Consider the following 18,168-nt stretch of genomic DNA (forward strand, 5'->3'; position numbering starts at 1 on the left):
GGTGCTGTGGCTCAAGTGGTAAAGCGCTAACCTTGAGCTGAAGAGCTGAGGTACAGCGCCCAGGCCCAGAGTTCAGGCCCATGACTGGACCAAAAAAAAAAAAAAAATTCTGGTTATCATATTTTGTACTTGTATTTTTTCTTTTTTTGCCATTTTTAAAATCAATGCCTGAGTACATGATCACTCTTAAAAATCCAAACCAAATTAGAAATACATAGACATTACCACTTGCTGGTTGTGTTTTCAATTGTAGCCAAACTTACGTTCCAACTAACTTTATTATTTTCATACCTACACAAAAGAATTTTTTCCATACTTGAAACAAAAGAATATACATTATTGTTATATATACTGACAAATTGTTTTCTAGGACATTTTTATTAGTTTATCATCCTGTCAGTGATACGAGAATACCTAGATTGATGTGAAGCTGGCAAAGTGATATTGGCTATTACTAGTATGAATTATACAATATATTTCAAGAGACCTAAAACATTTAAACCCTTAGCTTCATATTAACCTTTATTTTGAGAATTTAAGGGCTTGCTTGTTTGTTTGTTTATTTTTGGTTCCGGTGGTGGGGCCTGAACTCTGGACCTGGGCGCTGTCCCTCAGCTTTTCAGCTCAAGGCTAGCGCTCTACCACTTGAGCCACAGTGCCACTTCCGGCTTTTTTTCTTTTTGCTTATGTGTGCTGAGGAATCGAACCCAGGGCCTCATGCATGCAAGGCAAATGCTCTACCACTGAGCCACCTTCCCAGCCCACTAAAGGCTAATTTAAAATACGAGAAATCTATATATTCAGAGAAGTTTATTCATTGCATAATTATTTTTTCTGGAGCCCCCGGTGCTGGGGGCTCACACCTGTAATCCTATTCAGGAGACTAAGTTCTGAGGATCATGGGTCAAATACAGCCTGGGCAAAAACGTATGTGAGACTCCTATATCCAATTAGTCACCAGAAAACCAGAAATGGATATGTGGCTCAAGTGATAGAAAATCTACACAGCCTTGAGCAAAAAGAACTCAAGAACCAGCACCAAGGCTCTGAGTTCAGGCTCCTAGGGACCAAAAAAAAATTTTTTTTTTAATTTTTAAGTGGTGTAACTCATATCAACCCTCGTGTTTATGAAATAACCATGTATTTAAAGAGCGTCTGTGGTAGTGGGAAATGAACAAAAGCAAAATGTGTACATGTAATGATAAAACGCTATAAACATGACAAAAGTACCAAAAGGAAGTGAAGAAATTATGAGTGATAGGATTATGTGCTTCTTTATCCTCAAGTTTTAATCTTTCAAACTTTGTTTATCTAGAATGTCAAATATACATATACATATACAATACACAGTACATAGGGACATATGAGAGATATTTTGAGAAAACTGACTTATTCTTTGTTGTTGTTGTTGTTGTTGGTCATGGGGCCTGAACTCTGGGCCTGGGCACTGTCCCTCAGCTCTTCAGCTCAAGGCTAGCACTCTACCACTTGAGCCATAGCTCCACTTCTGGCCTTTTCTGTTTATGTGATGCTGAGGAATCGAACCCAGGGCTTACATGCATGCAAGGCAAGCACTCTACACTGAGCCACCTTCCCAGCCCTTTTATTCTTTTTTTTTTTTTTTTTCGGTTGTGGGGCCTGAACTCTGGGTCTGGGCATTATCCCTCAGCTCTTTAGCTCAAGACTAGTGCCCTACCACTTGAACCACAGCGCCACTTATGGCCTTTTTCTGCTTATGTGGTGCTGAGGAATCGAATCCAGGGCCTCATGCATCCTCATGCATTCAATGCAAGCGCTCTACCACTGAGCCACCTTCCTAGCCCAAAACTTTCCCCCTCCACCCCCAGGTAGTGGGTCTTGAACTCTGGGCCTAGGCGCTGTTCCTCAGCTCTTCAGCTCAAGGTGAGCACTCTTCCACTTGAGCCACAGCGCCACTTCCTCTGACTTTTATTCTTTTAAAGAGTTCAGTGAAAATTTATTTCGCTGAAATGAATGTGAAGTTTTTTTTTAATTAAATATTTATAATTTGAATAGTTTTCTAATTTGCTTAAGGAGATCTGAATAATGATTTAGGCTTTACTGCGTCATAAATTGAGAATAATCTTTGAACCCTTCTTGTTTATTCCTAGATGCCAAACTTGCTAGTAGAGAGAAGGGAAAGTTTTGTTTCAAGGCAGTAAAATGTAAAGAAGGTAAATCCATTTTAACTTCCCACTTTCATGATTGTTCATGTTATATTTTATGGCAATGATATGATTAGTTTGTTTTCTTTTGTGTTTTAGCTGCTACACAGTCTGCAGAAAAATATACCTTTGCAGATATCATCTTTGGAAATGAACAGGTATAAAAATAAACAATAGCATTTGATTTTAAAGTTTTAGTTCTGGTATACCAACCTATTTTTTTCAGAATGGTTCTTTACCAGAATGGTGTAAATCTCAGCTGGATTCTGTATAATTTACTTCTTTTGAGTAAAGTTACAAAAATATATGAAAAAAAGAAATAACCATTTCTTTTATTAACTATTACTTCTTTGAGGATTCTTTATTAATCCTTTGGAGGATAAACATCTCAGTTTTGCCTTCAGTCTCCAAAATAAACCAAAAATATATCATTTAATGGCCTCAAACTGTTGATCCTCTTCCCCATGTGCTTGTATTTATTACAGGTGTGTGCTACCATAGCTGGCTCCTGAATTGCGCTAGTTTTGTTATTTAAAATTTAAAAAATATATCAAATGAACTAAGTATAGTCCATGGGATTTAAAATTTTTTGAGGATAAAATTAAATGAGGAAACCTTTCTTTTAGGAAATATCCACAGTGGAATATATAGATTTTAATTTCTTAGATTATAGCATTTCAGATGGTTCTAACATGCAAATAATAAGTTAGATATATAAGGGCATCTTGTAACTTTAAAAATATTGTCTAAGGCCAAAGTATTCCTACCATCATTATGCATGAGAATCACCTAAGCAGTGGGGTGGTTTTTCTTTATTTTGATTATTTGTGTGTGTGTGTGTGCGCGCGCGTGTGTGCACGCACACTTGTGTGTGTCAGTGTTAAGACTTGAACTCAGGGCCTTGCATTCTCACTTGGCTTTTTTAGTCAAGGCTGGTAGGTACTCTACCACTGAAGCTACATGTCTTAGTTTTGGCTTTTTGCTGGTTAATTGAAGAGTCCATATATAGCTGCGTGGCGATGGCTTACACTTAGCTACTCAGGAGGCTGAGATCTTAAGATCTCAGTTGGAAGCCAACCTGGGCAGAAAAGTTCATGAGATTCTTATCTTCAGTTAATCACAGAAAAAGCCAGAAGTGGTGCTGTAGCTCAAGTGGTAGAGTGCTTGCTAGTCTTGAGCAAAAGGAGCTTAGGGACAGTTAGTTGCCCAGGCCCAGAGTTAAAGGCCCAGGGCAAGCATCAACAAAAAAATGTCTGTGTGTATATTTGTTAACATTTGTTATTTACTTGTTTATTTATATATATATATTTATATAATACATTTTAAAATATACAGGGTATTATATATATAATATGTACCTTGTAATTTATAAGATTGTAAGTATAGAGATTTTATTGAGATTAAATATTCTCTTAAAAGAAATTCTACAGTTTGAATCTTATATGTCAATTTCATGTATGAAAACAACTATTGCAACTGTTTGCATTGTTTCATTGTGTATTGCATGGTATTCTAAAAGTATTTGAATGAGAAATACTACTGTTATTTTAATAGTAACTTATTTATGTTCTGTATTTTTTTATTTATCCTCCCTGGATACTTGATAGGTCACAGGGGTGTAGATTAATTTGGGGTGACAGCTTTTAAGATACTCAAAGTTTTACCAAATTTCTTGTACATTCAAATGACCTTCCATACTCAATCACAATAATTGTTGAGAAATGTTGACTTGGAGATATATAAATTAGAGAATTATGAATTGTGGCAGGAAATGTATTTAACTTAATATAAGATTACATGTAAAACATTTATGTAGACATGTCCTTTTCTTAACAGATAATAAGTTCAACAAGTCCATGTGCAGATTTCTTTTTTCGAAGTTTATCCTCTGAATTGAAAAAACCACAAACTCAACAGTCTGTGAATACAGGAAAACATTCAGCAGAGGAGGCTGTGAGAATGATTCAAAAGTGCAGTGAGGTGGATTTGAATATTGTCATATTATGGAAGGTATGTGCTGCTACATTATTTGAGTAAGTTTCACTAATAAATGATTTCCTTTGTTTTTGCAGTTGTGGGATTTAAGTTTAGGCCTTAGGTTTGCTAAGCTAGCATTCTACCACTTGAGCCACATCTCCAGCCTTGTCTTGTCTTTTGCTGTTTTATTTGGAGGTAGAGTCTAGCAAACTTTTTTGTATGTGCTGTCTAGTATTACAAGAGTAACCACCAGTGAATGCCCTGCTTGTTTACTTAAAAATTATTTACTTATTTATTTGGTACTGGTATTGGTCCTAGGGCTTGAACTCAGAGCCTGGGTGCTGTCTCTGAGCTTTTTTGCACAGGGTAAATGTTCTACCACTTGAGCCGTAGCTCCACTTCTAGCTTTTTGCTAATCAATTAGAGGTAAGAGTCTCAAGTTTCTTTCCTGCCTGGGCTAGCTTCAAATTGTGATCCTTAGATCCCAGTCTACTATTTCACTAAGGATTACAAACATGAGCTACCACATTCTGGCTTTAATTATTTTTCAAGATGGGTTGGGCCTTGCTGACTTATACATACTGTCATCATATTCTTGGTATTGCTTTTGCCTTCCCAAGTGCTGGGATTACAGGTATGTGACATTATTCCTGGCTTAGATATTTGATATTTAAGTTTAAAAAAGTATACTGCTGTTTATATTTTGCTTCAATTTTGTTTCAACACTGAAATTGTTTTACAACTTTTTAACAGTCATATAATGATGTTTATTTTTAGTTTTTCCTAAGAAAATAATTCATTCAAATTGGATGACATTCTTCTATGTACTACTGTTATTTCTATGTGCTATTGACTATATTATGGGCAGAGAAAGCTCCATGAAAGAAAGTATTATTATTTTGAGCATTTCCAAATATTCCAAAGCCTTAAGGTAACAGAGCACCATAAACTCCTATGTACCTTAATAAGTTCCAGGGCCTTCTGGTTCCAACAGCCATTAATTTGTTACATGCATGTGTTTTCTATTTATTTGCCTCTTCCTCTCCCCCCACCCCCTATTTTTGGCATTATTGTTTGCTGTAGATTGTTTGACAGAGGGTCTAGCTATTCCAGGCTTGCCTCAAACTCTTTTTTTTTTTTGTCAGTCATGGGGCTTGAACTCTGGGCCTGGGCACTGTCCATGAGCTCTTCAGCTCAAGGCTAGTAGTGCTGTACCACTTAAGTCACAGCGTTACTTCCTGCTGTAGATTTTTATTGTTGTTTTCTTTTGCCTCATGAATCCTAAGTACTCATTGTATTTCTTACTAAGCTATAACCTCAGCTTTCTGTTTTGTTTCTGTTTTTTTCTGTAATGTGTCAGATAGAACCCAGGGCCTTTACTTGTTAAATGCATTTTTATGACATTTTTATCCGAATGCTTTATATGTACTTTTATCTGAATGCTTCTATATGTACTTCTAGCAGAGTAAGAACTTTGAGATACAGGAGGTTTTTTAATTGTTGTTATTTCTTCAGTGTTGAGAATTGAGTCTAGGATATCAGACATGTAAAGTGAGTATTCTACCACTGAGCTGTAGCTACTTCATCTAATATAACGATAAATTAGTCATAATTCTTAAATAATTCTGAAATTATTGGTTCTTGCTCATTTCCCCCAGTTATATGGAAATACAATTTTACCATTTAAAAGAAAAGGTAGATCAAGCCAGGTGTTGGTGGTTCATGTCTGTAATTCTAGCTACTCAGCAGTCTGAGATTTTAGGATTATGGTTTGAAACCAGCCTGAGCAGGAAAGTCTGTGAAACTCCATCTCTAATAAACTACCAAAAAGAGGAAGCCAGTGGTATAGCTCTGGCTCAAGTGGTAGAGCTCTAGCCTTGAACAAAAGAAGCTCAGGGACAGTGCCTAGTCCCTTAAAAAAAAAAGGCTCAAAATGCAAGTTTTGAGGCTGACCAGAGGAGTTTTGTATTTATTCATTGTTAACTTTTTTTTCCCCCAATCTTGGGGCTTGAACTGAGGGCCTGGGGCACTGTCCCTGAGTATCTCTTTGCTCAAGGCTAGCACTCTACCACTTGAGCCACAGCACCACTTCCTGCCTTTTCTGTTTGTGTGGTACTGAGGAATCAAACCCAGGGCTTCATGCATGGTAGGCAAGCACTCTACCAATAAGCCGCATTGCCAGCCTTGTTAACTATTTTTTAAAATATGACAATACAGTGAAATTAAGGTGGTTGTCCGTGAATATTCACCTCAATTCTGAGAGGTTTTTAATTTTGTGTCATTTGGTACAAAAGTCAGTACAGTATACCTGTAATAGATGATCACTATTTTGTGTCTTAAATTGATTCAGATATTTCTAAAGCATTTCTTTTATCAAACTCTTTCAAATTAAGCTTTTTTTTTTCTTCTGAGGATTAGCTCAGTGATAACAGTATTGTCTAGTATAAAGAAGACCTGGGTTTTATCCATAGTACAGGAAAAAGAAAAACAAAATTAGCGATACAAATAAACTTTTTGAAACAATATTGGCTTTGCATGAATTTCAAATGAAATACTACTTATATAAATTGACACTTGTATTAAATATAGGAAATACTTTATGTTAAAAATATTAAGTGTGGAGTTAAATGCTTAAATGCTTCAACAGCAGTGCACCTAATGTAAACCGCTAGCCATTACATAAGGGCAATAAATTCTTGGCTGTTAACAATAGCTCATGCCATATAACTGTTGGTACTTGTTTTTTTGAATGTAACTTTTTTTATTCTCAAGGTGATGTATGGAGGGGTTACAGTAACAAACTTGCTACCCCCTTCCCTCATTTTTTTCCTACTTTAATTTTTTTTAAGAACAGATTTTGAAGGTTGGGCACCGGTGGCTCATGCCTGTAATCTTAGCTTCTCAGGAGGCGGAGATCTGAGGATCACGGTTCAAAGCCAGCCCAGGCAGGAAAGTCAGTCTCTTTTATCTCCAAAAAAACACCAGAAAATTGGAAGTGACACTCTAGCTCAAGTGGTAGAACACTGTCCTTGCGCTGAAGAGCTGAGGGACAGTGCCCAGGTTGAGTTTGAGCCGCATGACCCACAAAAAAACCAGATTTTTGAGAAGTGTATGCTGTGTTCATTAAATGCACAATAATGCTGTTGGGAAGAAAAGGTTTATCTTTTAAATAGTGGCCCTAACCCATAACTAGTGTTACTGATCACATGAAGAAGAAAACTATGATAGTAATGTTCCTTGGCTGCCAAGCAAGATCTTGAGTAAATTGCAAAATGGAGTATAAAAATTGGTAGCTACTAGTACCTATATTAAAGACTTGAAGCCACCATATTTTAATTGTTGGAATAAAATACAGAAGTGGACAACATGGTTAACAATAATAACAAAAAAAGGTTGGAAAACATGATAGTGCAACTCTTAGTGTTAGGTAAAAATAAGAATCTTTTTTTTTTAAAAAAAAATCTAAACCTTTTATGGGATTGTTGGGAAATATGTCTGTCATCCCTTGACCTTATTTATCAACTTCCTTCCCCTCCTGATTAAAGGTCATGCAAGAGCTGTGTAAGTCTCTTATTTCTGAGTTCTACAAAATGGATCTGAGTAGGCCCTGTGTTATCCTAGGTCTTAGTGTATCACTACTCGAGTACATGTTTAGATGGTAAGCTTTTACTAGTCCAGAAGTACAGAAATTGAAAGTGTGAAAGAATGGAGAAGCTATTTTGTCTAATAATTTTTGTCTATTGAATCTAATCATTTAAATAAATAGAGCTCATTAAAACTAAGCCTTATATTGCCTTGTTTTGTTATATATGACAAAAACTAAGTCCATTTGCAGATAATTTTCTTCTTCTTTTCTCTTTTTTCTTTGTTGGTCATGGGGCTTGAACTCTGGGTCTGGGCGCTGTCTTCAGCTCAAGGCGAGCACTTTACCACTTGAGCCACAGTACCACTTCCAGTTTTCTGGTGGTTTTATTAGAGATAAGAGTCCATGGATTTTCCTGCCCAGGCTGGCTTTGAACCATGATCCTTAGATCTCAGCCTCCTGAGTAGCTAGGATTACAGGTGTGAGCCACCAATGCCCAGCCAATTTGCAGGTATCTTTCTAAGGAACAAAAGCAATTCAAAATGGAGAAGATTTATTAACTAGAACAAGCATTTTAGTATAGATGAAATTGGTCCACTATATATTGCAAGAAAAAAAAAAGTATTTGAATTAGTCTGGGCATGATGATCCATGCAATCTCAGTACTTGGGAGGCAGAGACAAGAACATGACCAGTTCCATCACAGCTTGGGCTTGTATATTAAGACCTCGTCTCAAAAAAATCCAAAACTAAAAGCATATGTATATATGTTTAAGGTCCCACAAGGATTTGATATTTTCACTCATAGAACTTATGATTATACTCACTAATTTTTTTTGCTATGTAATTAACCCTGAGGCATTTTAGAAGAATATTAAAAGTGGATTGGATGTAGCTCAACTGGTAGGCCACCTACATAGCAAATGTGAAGGCATAAATTCAAACATCTGTACTGCTTAAAAGCAAAAACCAAAGAATATAAGAATAAACCTTCTGCCTTTATATTTGCAGACCAGTAAAGAAAAATAGCTGGGCCCTTACACAATTCTTGGTTTTTTTTTTTTTTTTGGTCGGTCATGGGGCTTGAACTCTGGGCCTGGGTGCTGTTCCTCAGCTCTCTAGCTCAAGGCGAGCGCTCTACCACTTGAGGCACTTCCAACCCGACTTTTTCTGTTTATGTCGTGCTAAGGAATCGAACCTAGGGCCTCATGCATGCAAGGGAAGTGCTACCACTGAGCCACCTTCCCAGCCCCCGCACAATTCTTTTGAAGTGGTTTCATAAGAATTTGGAAGAGAGATTAAGAAAGATTTCAAGTTTGTCTTTTTAAATTTAGGCCAACTGAATTACAGTGAGTCAAAATAGATTTTTTAAAATACATGATTAAATTAATAAATAAGGTTGAAATGTTGCTATAGCCAATACTGACAATTGATAGATCTTAACCTTTATATTTCTGTCTTTCATCAGAGGTTGAGTTGGTTACTTTTTAGGGTATCACCAAGCAGAGTAACATTTCTTGGATTTGTATTTTCTAGGCATATGTTGTAGAAGACAGTAAGCAGCTTATTTTGGAAGGTCAGCATCATGTTATTCTTCATACTATAGGAAAAGAAGCCTTTTCATATCGTCAGAAACAGGTAATAACATAGATTGGGCTTTTGCTGTGGACTTGGAGGGGTTGTTTTATATGTGGAGAGCTGTTGGGATGATTATTGTAGTTTCAAATGTTCCTGTTTGATTCAGGCTTTTATATTGGGAGTTGGGGAAGACATTGGTGGAAAAATTAGATACAGAACTGAGTTGAAATTGTTTTAAAAATTATTACCTCTGGGCTGGGAAGGTGGCTCAGTGGTAGAGTGCTTGCCTTGTATGCATGAGGCCCTGGGTTCGATTCTTCAGCACCACATAAGCAGAAAAAGCCAGAAGCGGAGCTGAGGCTCAAGTGGTAGAGTACTAGTCTACAGCTGAAGAGCTGAGGGACAGCGCCCAGGCCCAGAGTTCAGGCCCCTGAAGTGACAAAAAAATAAATAAATAAAATAAAATAAATTATTACCTCTGTAACTGTATGAAGATGTATTTATGACCTTGGAGCTTCTGAAGGTATATTCTATATAAAATCAAGGATTCATAATTGCAAAGCATTAAATTTACTTGAGAAGAAACTATTTTCTTATTTGTTGTAACAGGACCGTCCCATTGCAAAATTTGAAAGGGCATATTATAAAATGTAAAGGGGTGCCTCTGGAGTTGTGCGTGATATAATTTCTTATTTTTCTTAAAATACTAGTGTGCTGATTCTCAAAGTATACTGGAACAAAATTCAATAACATTTATTCAAACACTAATACTATAATGTTTTTATGAATAATTTTTGTGATGCTGACATTAATTTTGGCAACATTTTATTTTGCAATAATTGTCGAACTTACAGAAAAAGTTACAAAGTAATATAGATGAGTCTACCATTATACTTTTTACTTAGGTTCACCAATGGTTAACATTATTTATTTTAGACTTTTCTGTTCTAATTTCTTCCCCCAGTCCATCTCAATCAGTTATTCTCAAGTAAGCTGCTAACATTGCTCCTAAATACTTCACTGAGTATTTCCTAACAACAAAGACAGTTTCTTACATAATATGAAATAGCCATAATCACATTTAGGAAGTTTGGCATCGATGCAGTACTATTGTGTGATCAGATATCTCAATTATATCCTGTAACCATTTGCTTTTTTTCTATCCAGCATTATTCAGTATCATCCACTGCGTTTATTTGTCAAGCAAATAGCTAATATTTTTTTGTTGTTGTGAAGGAGAAGAGTGGGCTCTCTTCCTTGAAGCACATTTTTTTCTTTTTAAGTCTGAGCAGTTAAGCCAGTAAAGACTATGTATTAGAGATACAGTTCAATAGCAAATTGGCCACTCAATTCCTGTAAGTCTGAGCAGGAACTCTAGACAGGAAAGTAGCTTCAAATTTACAAATTCCTCTAATGGCACCCAGGCACTGCCCTCCTAACCTCCCAGACTCTGTTTCACCTCCCTCACCCTCCCCTGGCCTCAGTTGAGTTGCCATGCCCTTCAGGTCTTCCTGCCTCCCAACAGGCTGCTGTTTTCTCAATCAGTATAGTTCTCAAACCAGTGATGCAGTGCAGGGTTCTGGTTTTTCTAACATTGCATGACCCACACAGTTAAAGTCTATGCCAAGATTTCCAAGACACACCTGAGGGTGTGGCAGGGTTGTGCCTATCTTTTGACTGCAGTTGGGAGTTTCTGTTAGATAGTGGTATGATCCAGTTGGCTGAAAGATTCCTATTTGCCTCAGGAATTCCCACCACTGCAGCTATACCTGCCACATACTTTCCCCCCTCTGTTTCCCAACTCCATCCTTGTTCTATACCTGCCAGCCTGTTCGTAATAATGCTGGTGTGAGCAAGTCCGTGGTGCCACCAGTCCTGATTTCCTTAGCTCTTCTGGTGGTAGCCTGGTGTGAGAATAGTTGTTCAACTTGGTGTTCCTATGAGGAGAGATTATTTGGCAATGTTACTTAACTGCCATTTCTCTCAATTTTCCTCTTGACTGAATTTGTACATGCATATTTATTTCAAGCTAATATAAGTAATTAAAAAATTTACATTGTATTTTCAAAATGGAATTTAAAGTCAATTTTAGATCTTCAACTAAAACAGATGTATAACAATTGAATATTTACAACAAAAGTCCTGAGTAATTTAATAGATAATAATCACATCAACAATTTGAAATTACCAGCTATCAACCCCATTTAATGAGGAAATTATAAGGAAAAAATATAAAGAAATTGTCTTACAGTATTAAGCAACTTAAGATCACAAAACTGGTATGTTAAATTGCTAGAACCTGAGTTCTAATTCCTGCACTACAGTGGAAAATGCTTAAATAATTTCAGATCATGGTATCTATCATAGAGTATATATTGAACTGTTTAAATAGTAACAGTACTGGTTGTTTTTTGTTGTTGTTAATCCCCTGTACTGGTATCAGGGTTTGAAGTTAGGGCCTCATGGTCTCTTACTTTTGTTTTTATTCTTACAGCTGGCACTTGTAACTAGTGTTATATCAGTTGAGGCATACCTCTACGTCTAGTTCATGTTGGTTAATTGAAGTTTTTTTTTTTTTTTTGGTCCTGTCGTGGGGCCTGAACTCTGGGCCTGGGCGCTGTCCCTCAGCTCTTCAGCTCAAGGCTAACGCTCTACCACTTGAGCCACAGTGCCACTTCCGGCTTTTTTCTTTTTGCTTATATGGTGCTGAGGAATCGAACCCAGGGCCTCAGGCATGCAAGGCAAGCGCTCTACCACTAAGCCACCTTCCCAGCCCCATTAATTGAAGATTTTTAAAAATTTAATTTATGTGTGTATGTGTTTGTGTACCAGTCTTGGGGTTGGGCACTATCACTGAACTTCTGTGCTTAAGGCTAATGCTCTACCACTTGGGCTACAGCTCCACTTCCAAGTTTTGCTGGTTAATTGGAAATCAGTCTCCAATTAGCCCTACTAATGGGAGATTGAACTTTTGTACTAAAATTTTTTTAATCTACTAGTTATAATTTCTTTTGTTGGTTTATACTATAAAAAAGCAAAGCAAGAAGGTATTATTATTGCCATGAACCTTTTCTTGTCTTTTCTCAGGACCCACCAGAAATGGAACTATTAAAGTTTTTCAGGCCAGAAAATTCTACGGTTTCCTCAAGACCATCAGTAGACCAGCTTTCTAATATTATTAAAACAAGTCTTCAATACCCAGAATCATTTAATCATCCATTTCACCAACGAAGGTTTGAGGTTTATTTATCTGTCTTTTTATTTTTATTTTTAGGTATGGCATTAACCCAAATATTAAGTAGTTTACCTTTTACTACAAGTTACAGTATATATTGTAGTGGTGGTTAAGGACGGATATTGCCTCAGCCATCTCTGCATTGCCAACTTTCCTTTTGAGGAGTAGGTTTATCATTAAGTTAAAAACTAGGGAAAGAGTACTTACGTTCTAAAAATAAAGTCTTCAATAAGTGACGTTCCAAAGGTGGTCACTTTGAGGATACAAGATAAGATGGAGGGAAATCTCACTGGAACCAGGCTGTATGAGACAATCCAGGTCATGACTGGCAGATTTACTTAGGATAGGCACAGTAGGGATAGACCAATAAGAGGTGGTAAATAAAATGACCTTTGAGAGATGACTAGGGAAGGAGGAGACCAGGGGAAGTCTGGCCAGAAAGAAACAAAAAGAAAGTAGTACGTCAAAGGTTGAGTGAGAACGTTCAAGAGAGAGAAGTAGTCAAGTTAAAGGTTAAATAGTAGCTGGACCAAAGTATTCATTGCGTCTGACAATAAGAAAGCAATGCATCTGAATTTTCTGAAGAGATCCAGGTATATATAATGTGCAGCCACATTTGGGGAGGGGATGTTTTTGTGGGTTTTTTTCCCCTTATTGGACCTGTCTTGACTTTACATACTTTCATGCGCATGTTTGGTTCCATGACATTTCATTTTAATTCACTTTTCTGCTTCATCCATATTTATCAAACTTGTCTTATCAATCAAGTACTTCATGAATTTCCTTGATTCCATGGTTCTTTTTTTCAACCTTAGTGGTTAAAACCTTGACTGGACTTTAGAAGCTGGGATATGTACAAGCTCCTCCCATTATTCTATTGGGGTTAGAAAGCACCATAGGATCTAGACATAGGAAATTATGTGAAATGGGACAGGATTGATCAGACCTAAAGTATAGCAGTTGGACAGAATCAGGACTGAACATGGAAGTATCTGAAAACAAGGTATGCTACTTTTATTTACAAAATAAGGAAAGTATAATGAATGGCTTTAGAACTCTTATTTTTTCCATACTTGAATTTGTTTTTAAGGCACTTTTATTCTTGTAGAGATTCATAACTGTTATTTTACAAAAAATTATTTCTTAAGAAAAAAATACACAGCTGACCTTCTTAATTTTTCTCCTATAGCCTTTGCTTAGTACCAGTCACCCTTTTACTTTCTAACTGTTCTAAGGCAGACGTAGATGTGATAGTTGACCTTCGGCATAAAACAACAAGGTAAAGAATTATGCAGTAAGAAGCTATTTTGAAATTTAAGATTTATAGTGCTTTGAGAACAATTTAATGCTTTTTATATTGTGTTAGTAATTGTCTAACATGAATACTTATATATGCCCAAATTTTTCATGTGGTGTTACTAAATATTAGTTTTTTCCTTGATTATAAAGTAATATATAACCAAAAAAATCCAGATCTATACTGCCAAACCTGCTACTCCTAGAGTCAAATGTTTTTTGGCACTCTGAAAAATTTTGATTCTTAGAAAAATAATTTGATGAATATATTGGATATTATTACATGATACCCAGGTCTTTGTCTGAAATCCAAGCATAATATAGATATGATTATGATACATCTATGTATCATAATGTGTATATTGTTTATTATTATGATTATGTATATCATAAACTAATACCTTATTGGTTGATATTGTATCACTTTTTCTTTTTCCATTAAGTATTTTTGCTTACACATATCTATAAATAACCAAAAAGGTAAAAGCTCAAGTTTCAAGTTAGGCACCATCATTTATTAGCTGCTATTATGGACATTAAATGAAATAATTCACTCCTAGCCTTGTTCCTAGAAAATAGTACCTGTTAATATGTGATTAACTGTTGACATGAGTAAATAGTAACAATAGATTAACAATGGGTAATATGTTTTTATTATTAAGGAACAATTGGCTCTGTAATTCCTAGAAGTATTGGATGAAAGAAATATGGTAATAGGACTTGAGGGAAAAGTTACAAAGAGAAAACCTTGCAACTTATCATCATTGTCCTTCCCTCTTTAGTCCAGAAGCACTGGAAACCCATGGATCATTCACCTGGCTTGGACAGACACAATATAAACTTCAGCTTAAAAGCCAGGAGATTCACAGTTTGCAACTGAAAGCATGCTTTGTTCATACAGGTGTTTATAACCTTGGAACTCCTAGGGTATTTGCCAAGTTATCGGACCAAGTTACAGTGTTTGAAACAAGTCAGCAGAACTCCATGCCTGCCCTGATCATCATCAATAATATCTGACATCCTGCAAGTTGATACTGAAATTCACAAGAATCAGTTAAACTTGGTTGAGTTAGCTTTGTGGCAGTGTTTGAAATGCCTAACTGCTCTTGGAGGGAGGATGCTGTCTCATCACTGCAGAATACTTTGATTTGTCATTTGGTTGATGATGCAAAGCACATCAGAGTGAGAGTACTCACATTTTTTTTTCTCTTAAACCAAATCTGGTAATAATTTACATGTTCATAATACAGAATTTCAGCATATCCATGCACCTTATTAAGTCCCGTCTTAAAAAACATCTAAGTCTGCTGTTACACTTATCAAATGGTATATGAACATTAAGAATGGAGATGATTTGGGGGAAGGAAGGCCTTGTCAGCAGTACTCCCATTAAGCCAATAGTCTATAAACTCCAGCTTTACTGTGAAGTTCTAGAGTGTTATATACAGATTTTCCTGTCTTACTCTGCAGTTCTTTAAAACCCATTTTGAACTTTGGCTGCAAAATCTTCATATTCCACTATTGGTAATCCCTATGGCTTATACATATGTTTGTAAAAAGAAAACATTTTTTTTCTGATGCTTTGAAAGGAAATTTAACTTTTTTTCCCTCAGTCATCTCACGTTCATCCCACTACTTCACAATATGTGATTTTTGTCATTAAAATCATATTCTTTATTATATAACTTTAATAATTGAGTTGATCTGTTTAAAATATAAATCTACTCCAGTTAATTAAAAATAAGCTTTTCAAAAATGTATTATATTTATAACAAATGTACTGTAAATAGAATAAAGACATGCTATTCACTGTATAAATTTATTTAGATGCCTTTTTTAAAATCTGGTTTTCTGAGTACTTAATATATTCTTTATTTTAAAATAAATGCCAACCATATGTAGCAGGCACGAGAAGTTTCCTGTGAAAGCTTTATCGTCATTGTTTCCAAATATGAAGCAGAATCTGGTTTTAGAGGTCTCTGGTCTTGTTATGCATGAGCAATAACTTTGAGTTTCAACAAATCATTTCTGATACCAGTAATCATAAGGAAGCTCAGAGCTGATTGAGCCTGTTGTATATAACTACATTGTAGACTCTGATACTGGTTATGGCAGACTGGGTAGTTTGCCTTCCTGCTGAAGAGAAGTCAAAAGTCTGACAAAGTGTGAGAAAACATCTTCCTAAAAACAAAGAGTTATCAATATAGTCTGTCAATTAGTGAGCAGTATCTGGGCTTCTCTGGCTTTACTCAGTTGGGATAAAGCAGCTTACAGCCTTGATGTGCTTTCAAGTTAAAAAGCATATGCTGGGCTGGGAAGGTGGCTCTGGTAGAGTGCTTGCCTTGCATGCATAAGGCCCTGGGTTCGATTCCTCAGCACCACATAAGCAGAAAAATCCAGAAGTGCCGCAGTGGCTCAAGTGGTAGAGCACTAGCCTTGAGCTGAAGAGCTGAGGGACAGTGCCCAGGCCCAGAGGTCAGGCCCACAACTGGCAAAAACAAAAAAAACAAAAACATATGCCATGGAAAATTTATCTAAATAAAAGCAAGGAGAGAAAAAGGAAGAAAATGGAGGGGGGGGAGTAAGAAAACTTCTGGACTCAGTAAGAAAGTCTTAAAGCATTTTCTAAAATGAATATCGTTATAGATTTAAGAAGTTTAGTAAGCCCACAAGAAAGATAGTGAAAAGAAGCTATTTTGAATGCAGGCAAACTTTTTTTTTTCCTGTTCTATGGACCAAACTCAGAGATTTATACTTCTAAGCAAATGTTCTATGCTTAGTTACTTAGTAGCACTGATTCAACTGATAAGTGACATAAAAATAATGGAAGAGCCAGATGCTGGTGGCTCACTCCTGTAATCCTAGTTACTTAGGAGGTTGAGATCTGAGGATCATGATTCCAAGCCAGCCTGGGCAGAAAACTCCCCATGAGATTCTTTTTTTTTTTTTAGGGGGGGGTCTGGTTGTGGAGCCTGAACTCTTGGCCTGGGCACTGTCCCTCAGCTCTTCAGCTCAAGGCTAGTGCTCTACCACTTGAGCCACAGCACCACTTCCGGCTTTTTTCTTTTTGCTTATGTGGTGCTGAGGAATCGAACCCAGGGCCTCAGGCATGCAAGGCAAGCGCTCTACCACTGAGCCACCTTCCCAGCCTCTCCCCCATGAGATTCTTATCTCCAATTACCACTCAGAAATTGGAAGTGGCACTGGCTAAAGTGTAGAGCACTAGCCTTGAGCACAAAGGCTCAAGAGCAGTGTCTAGTTCCTGAGTTCAAGCCCTACAACCAACAAGAAATACAATAATGGAAGCCAGAAGACAAGCTAGAATTGTTTCCCTTCCCATGTTGAAGGGAAATTATTGCTAAGCCATGGTTCCAAACTGAAAATAACCTTTAAAAAAGGAGTGAAGGGGCTGGGAAGGTGGCTCAGTGGTAGAGTGCTTGCCTCACATGCATGAGGTCCTGTGTTCGATTCCTCAGCACCATATAAACAGAAAAGGCCGGAAGTGGAGCTGTGGCTCAAGTGGTAGAGCGCTAGCCTTGAGCTGAAGAGCTGAGGGGCAGTGCCCAGGCCCAGAGTTCAAGCCCCATGACCAGCCAAAAAAAAAAGGGAGTAAAACATAATTTTAAGACAAAACCAGAGAATTCACTTGTAGTTGCCTTTAGGATAATGTGGTAAGCTGTCCAAACCTAATTCTAACCATTTATCTCCAAATAACACCAGTCAATAATAAGAGCAAATGAACCGAAATGCAATATGTGCTTTTGGCCAATATGCTTGAAAATATTACTACAAGTTTTTCATCAGTAGAAAAAAACCTAAAATGTGATGGGCTATCTCAAACTTGTACTGCAAGCCATTGTAGAGAGTAAGGTAGGGACCTAGGCAGGAATTCCAAAAGACTGGAAACTAGACAGTAGAACAGACGGCTGTAGATAACCTAAATTTCTGTAGAGTTGCGATTGGACAGAAGGAGGAAGGACAGGGTAGATGGTACCATGGCACTTAGCTTGCAAGGGTTCAGAGGACAAGTAAGTGATTCTTAAAACGAACTGTACCCACTAGAGGGCACTGAGTGCACTTCTGTATCAATAGTGGGTGGCCCTAACACACGCCTTTCAAGTGTTGAAAGTAGCATGAGTGCTTAATGAAATTGGGGGAGGAGGGGGATTCACAAAAATGCAGTTTTTGCCTCTAACTGTCATTTTTGGATCAGTTACCCCTAAAAACAAGGAGCTGGCGTATTCTCAGACCTTCTCACCAATACTTCTATGTCATTTCATACAGAACTAATGGACAAAAATGCATACGCCATCTCC

The 18,168-nt window shown here is 36.9% G+C and overlaps 1 protein-coding gene across 4 annotated transcripts in view; it reads left to right on the forward strand.

Moving 5' to 3' along the window:
- Trappc8 (trafficking protein particle complex 8) overlaps window positions 1–15,018 on the forward strand; it is a 77,822-nt gene extending 62,804 nt beyond the window's left edge. For all 4 annotated transcript variants that reach the window (XM_013014894.1, XM_013014891.1, XM_013014892.1 and 1 more), the window contains 7 exons: window positions 2,130–2,192; window positions 2,283–2,341; window positions 4,020–4,193; window positions 9,280–9,381; window positions 12,409–12,554; window positions 13,746–13,835; window positions 14,635–15,018. In XM_013014894.1, coding sequence (XP_012870348.1) covers window positions 2,130–2,192; window positions 2,283–2,341; window positions 4,020–4,193; window positions 9,280–9,381; window positions 12,409–12,554; window positions 13,746–13,835; window positions 14,635–14,869 — 869 coding nt within the window. In that variant the 3' untranslated portion in view covers window positions 14,870–15,018. The remainder of the gene's footprint in view (window positions 1–2,129; window positions 2,193–2,282; window positions 2,342–4,019; window positions 4,194–9,279; window positions 9,382–12,408; window positions 12,555–13,745; window positions 13,836–14,634) is intronic.
- Window positions 15,019–18,168: the final 3,150 nt, after the last annotated feature.

This window comes from Dipodomys ordii, unplaced genomic scaffold (genome assembly GCF_000151885.1).
Source record: "Dipodomys ordii isolate 6190 unplaced genomic scaffold, Dord_2.0 Scaffold25, whole genome shotgun sequence".
In the NCBI taxonomy this organism is placed as follows: Eukaryota; Metazoa; Chordata; class Mammalia; order Rodentia; family Heteromyidae; genus Dipodomys; species Dipodomys ordii.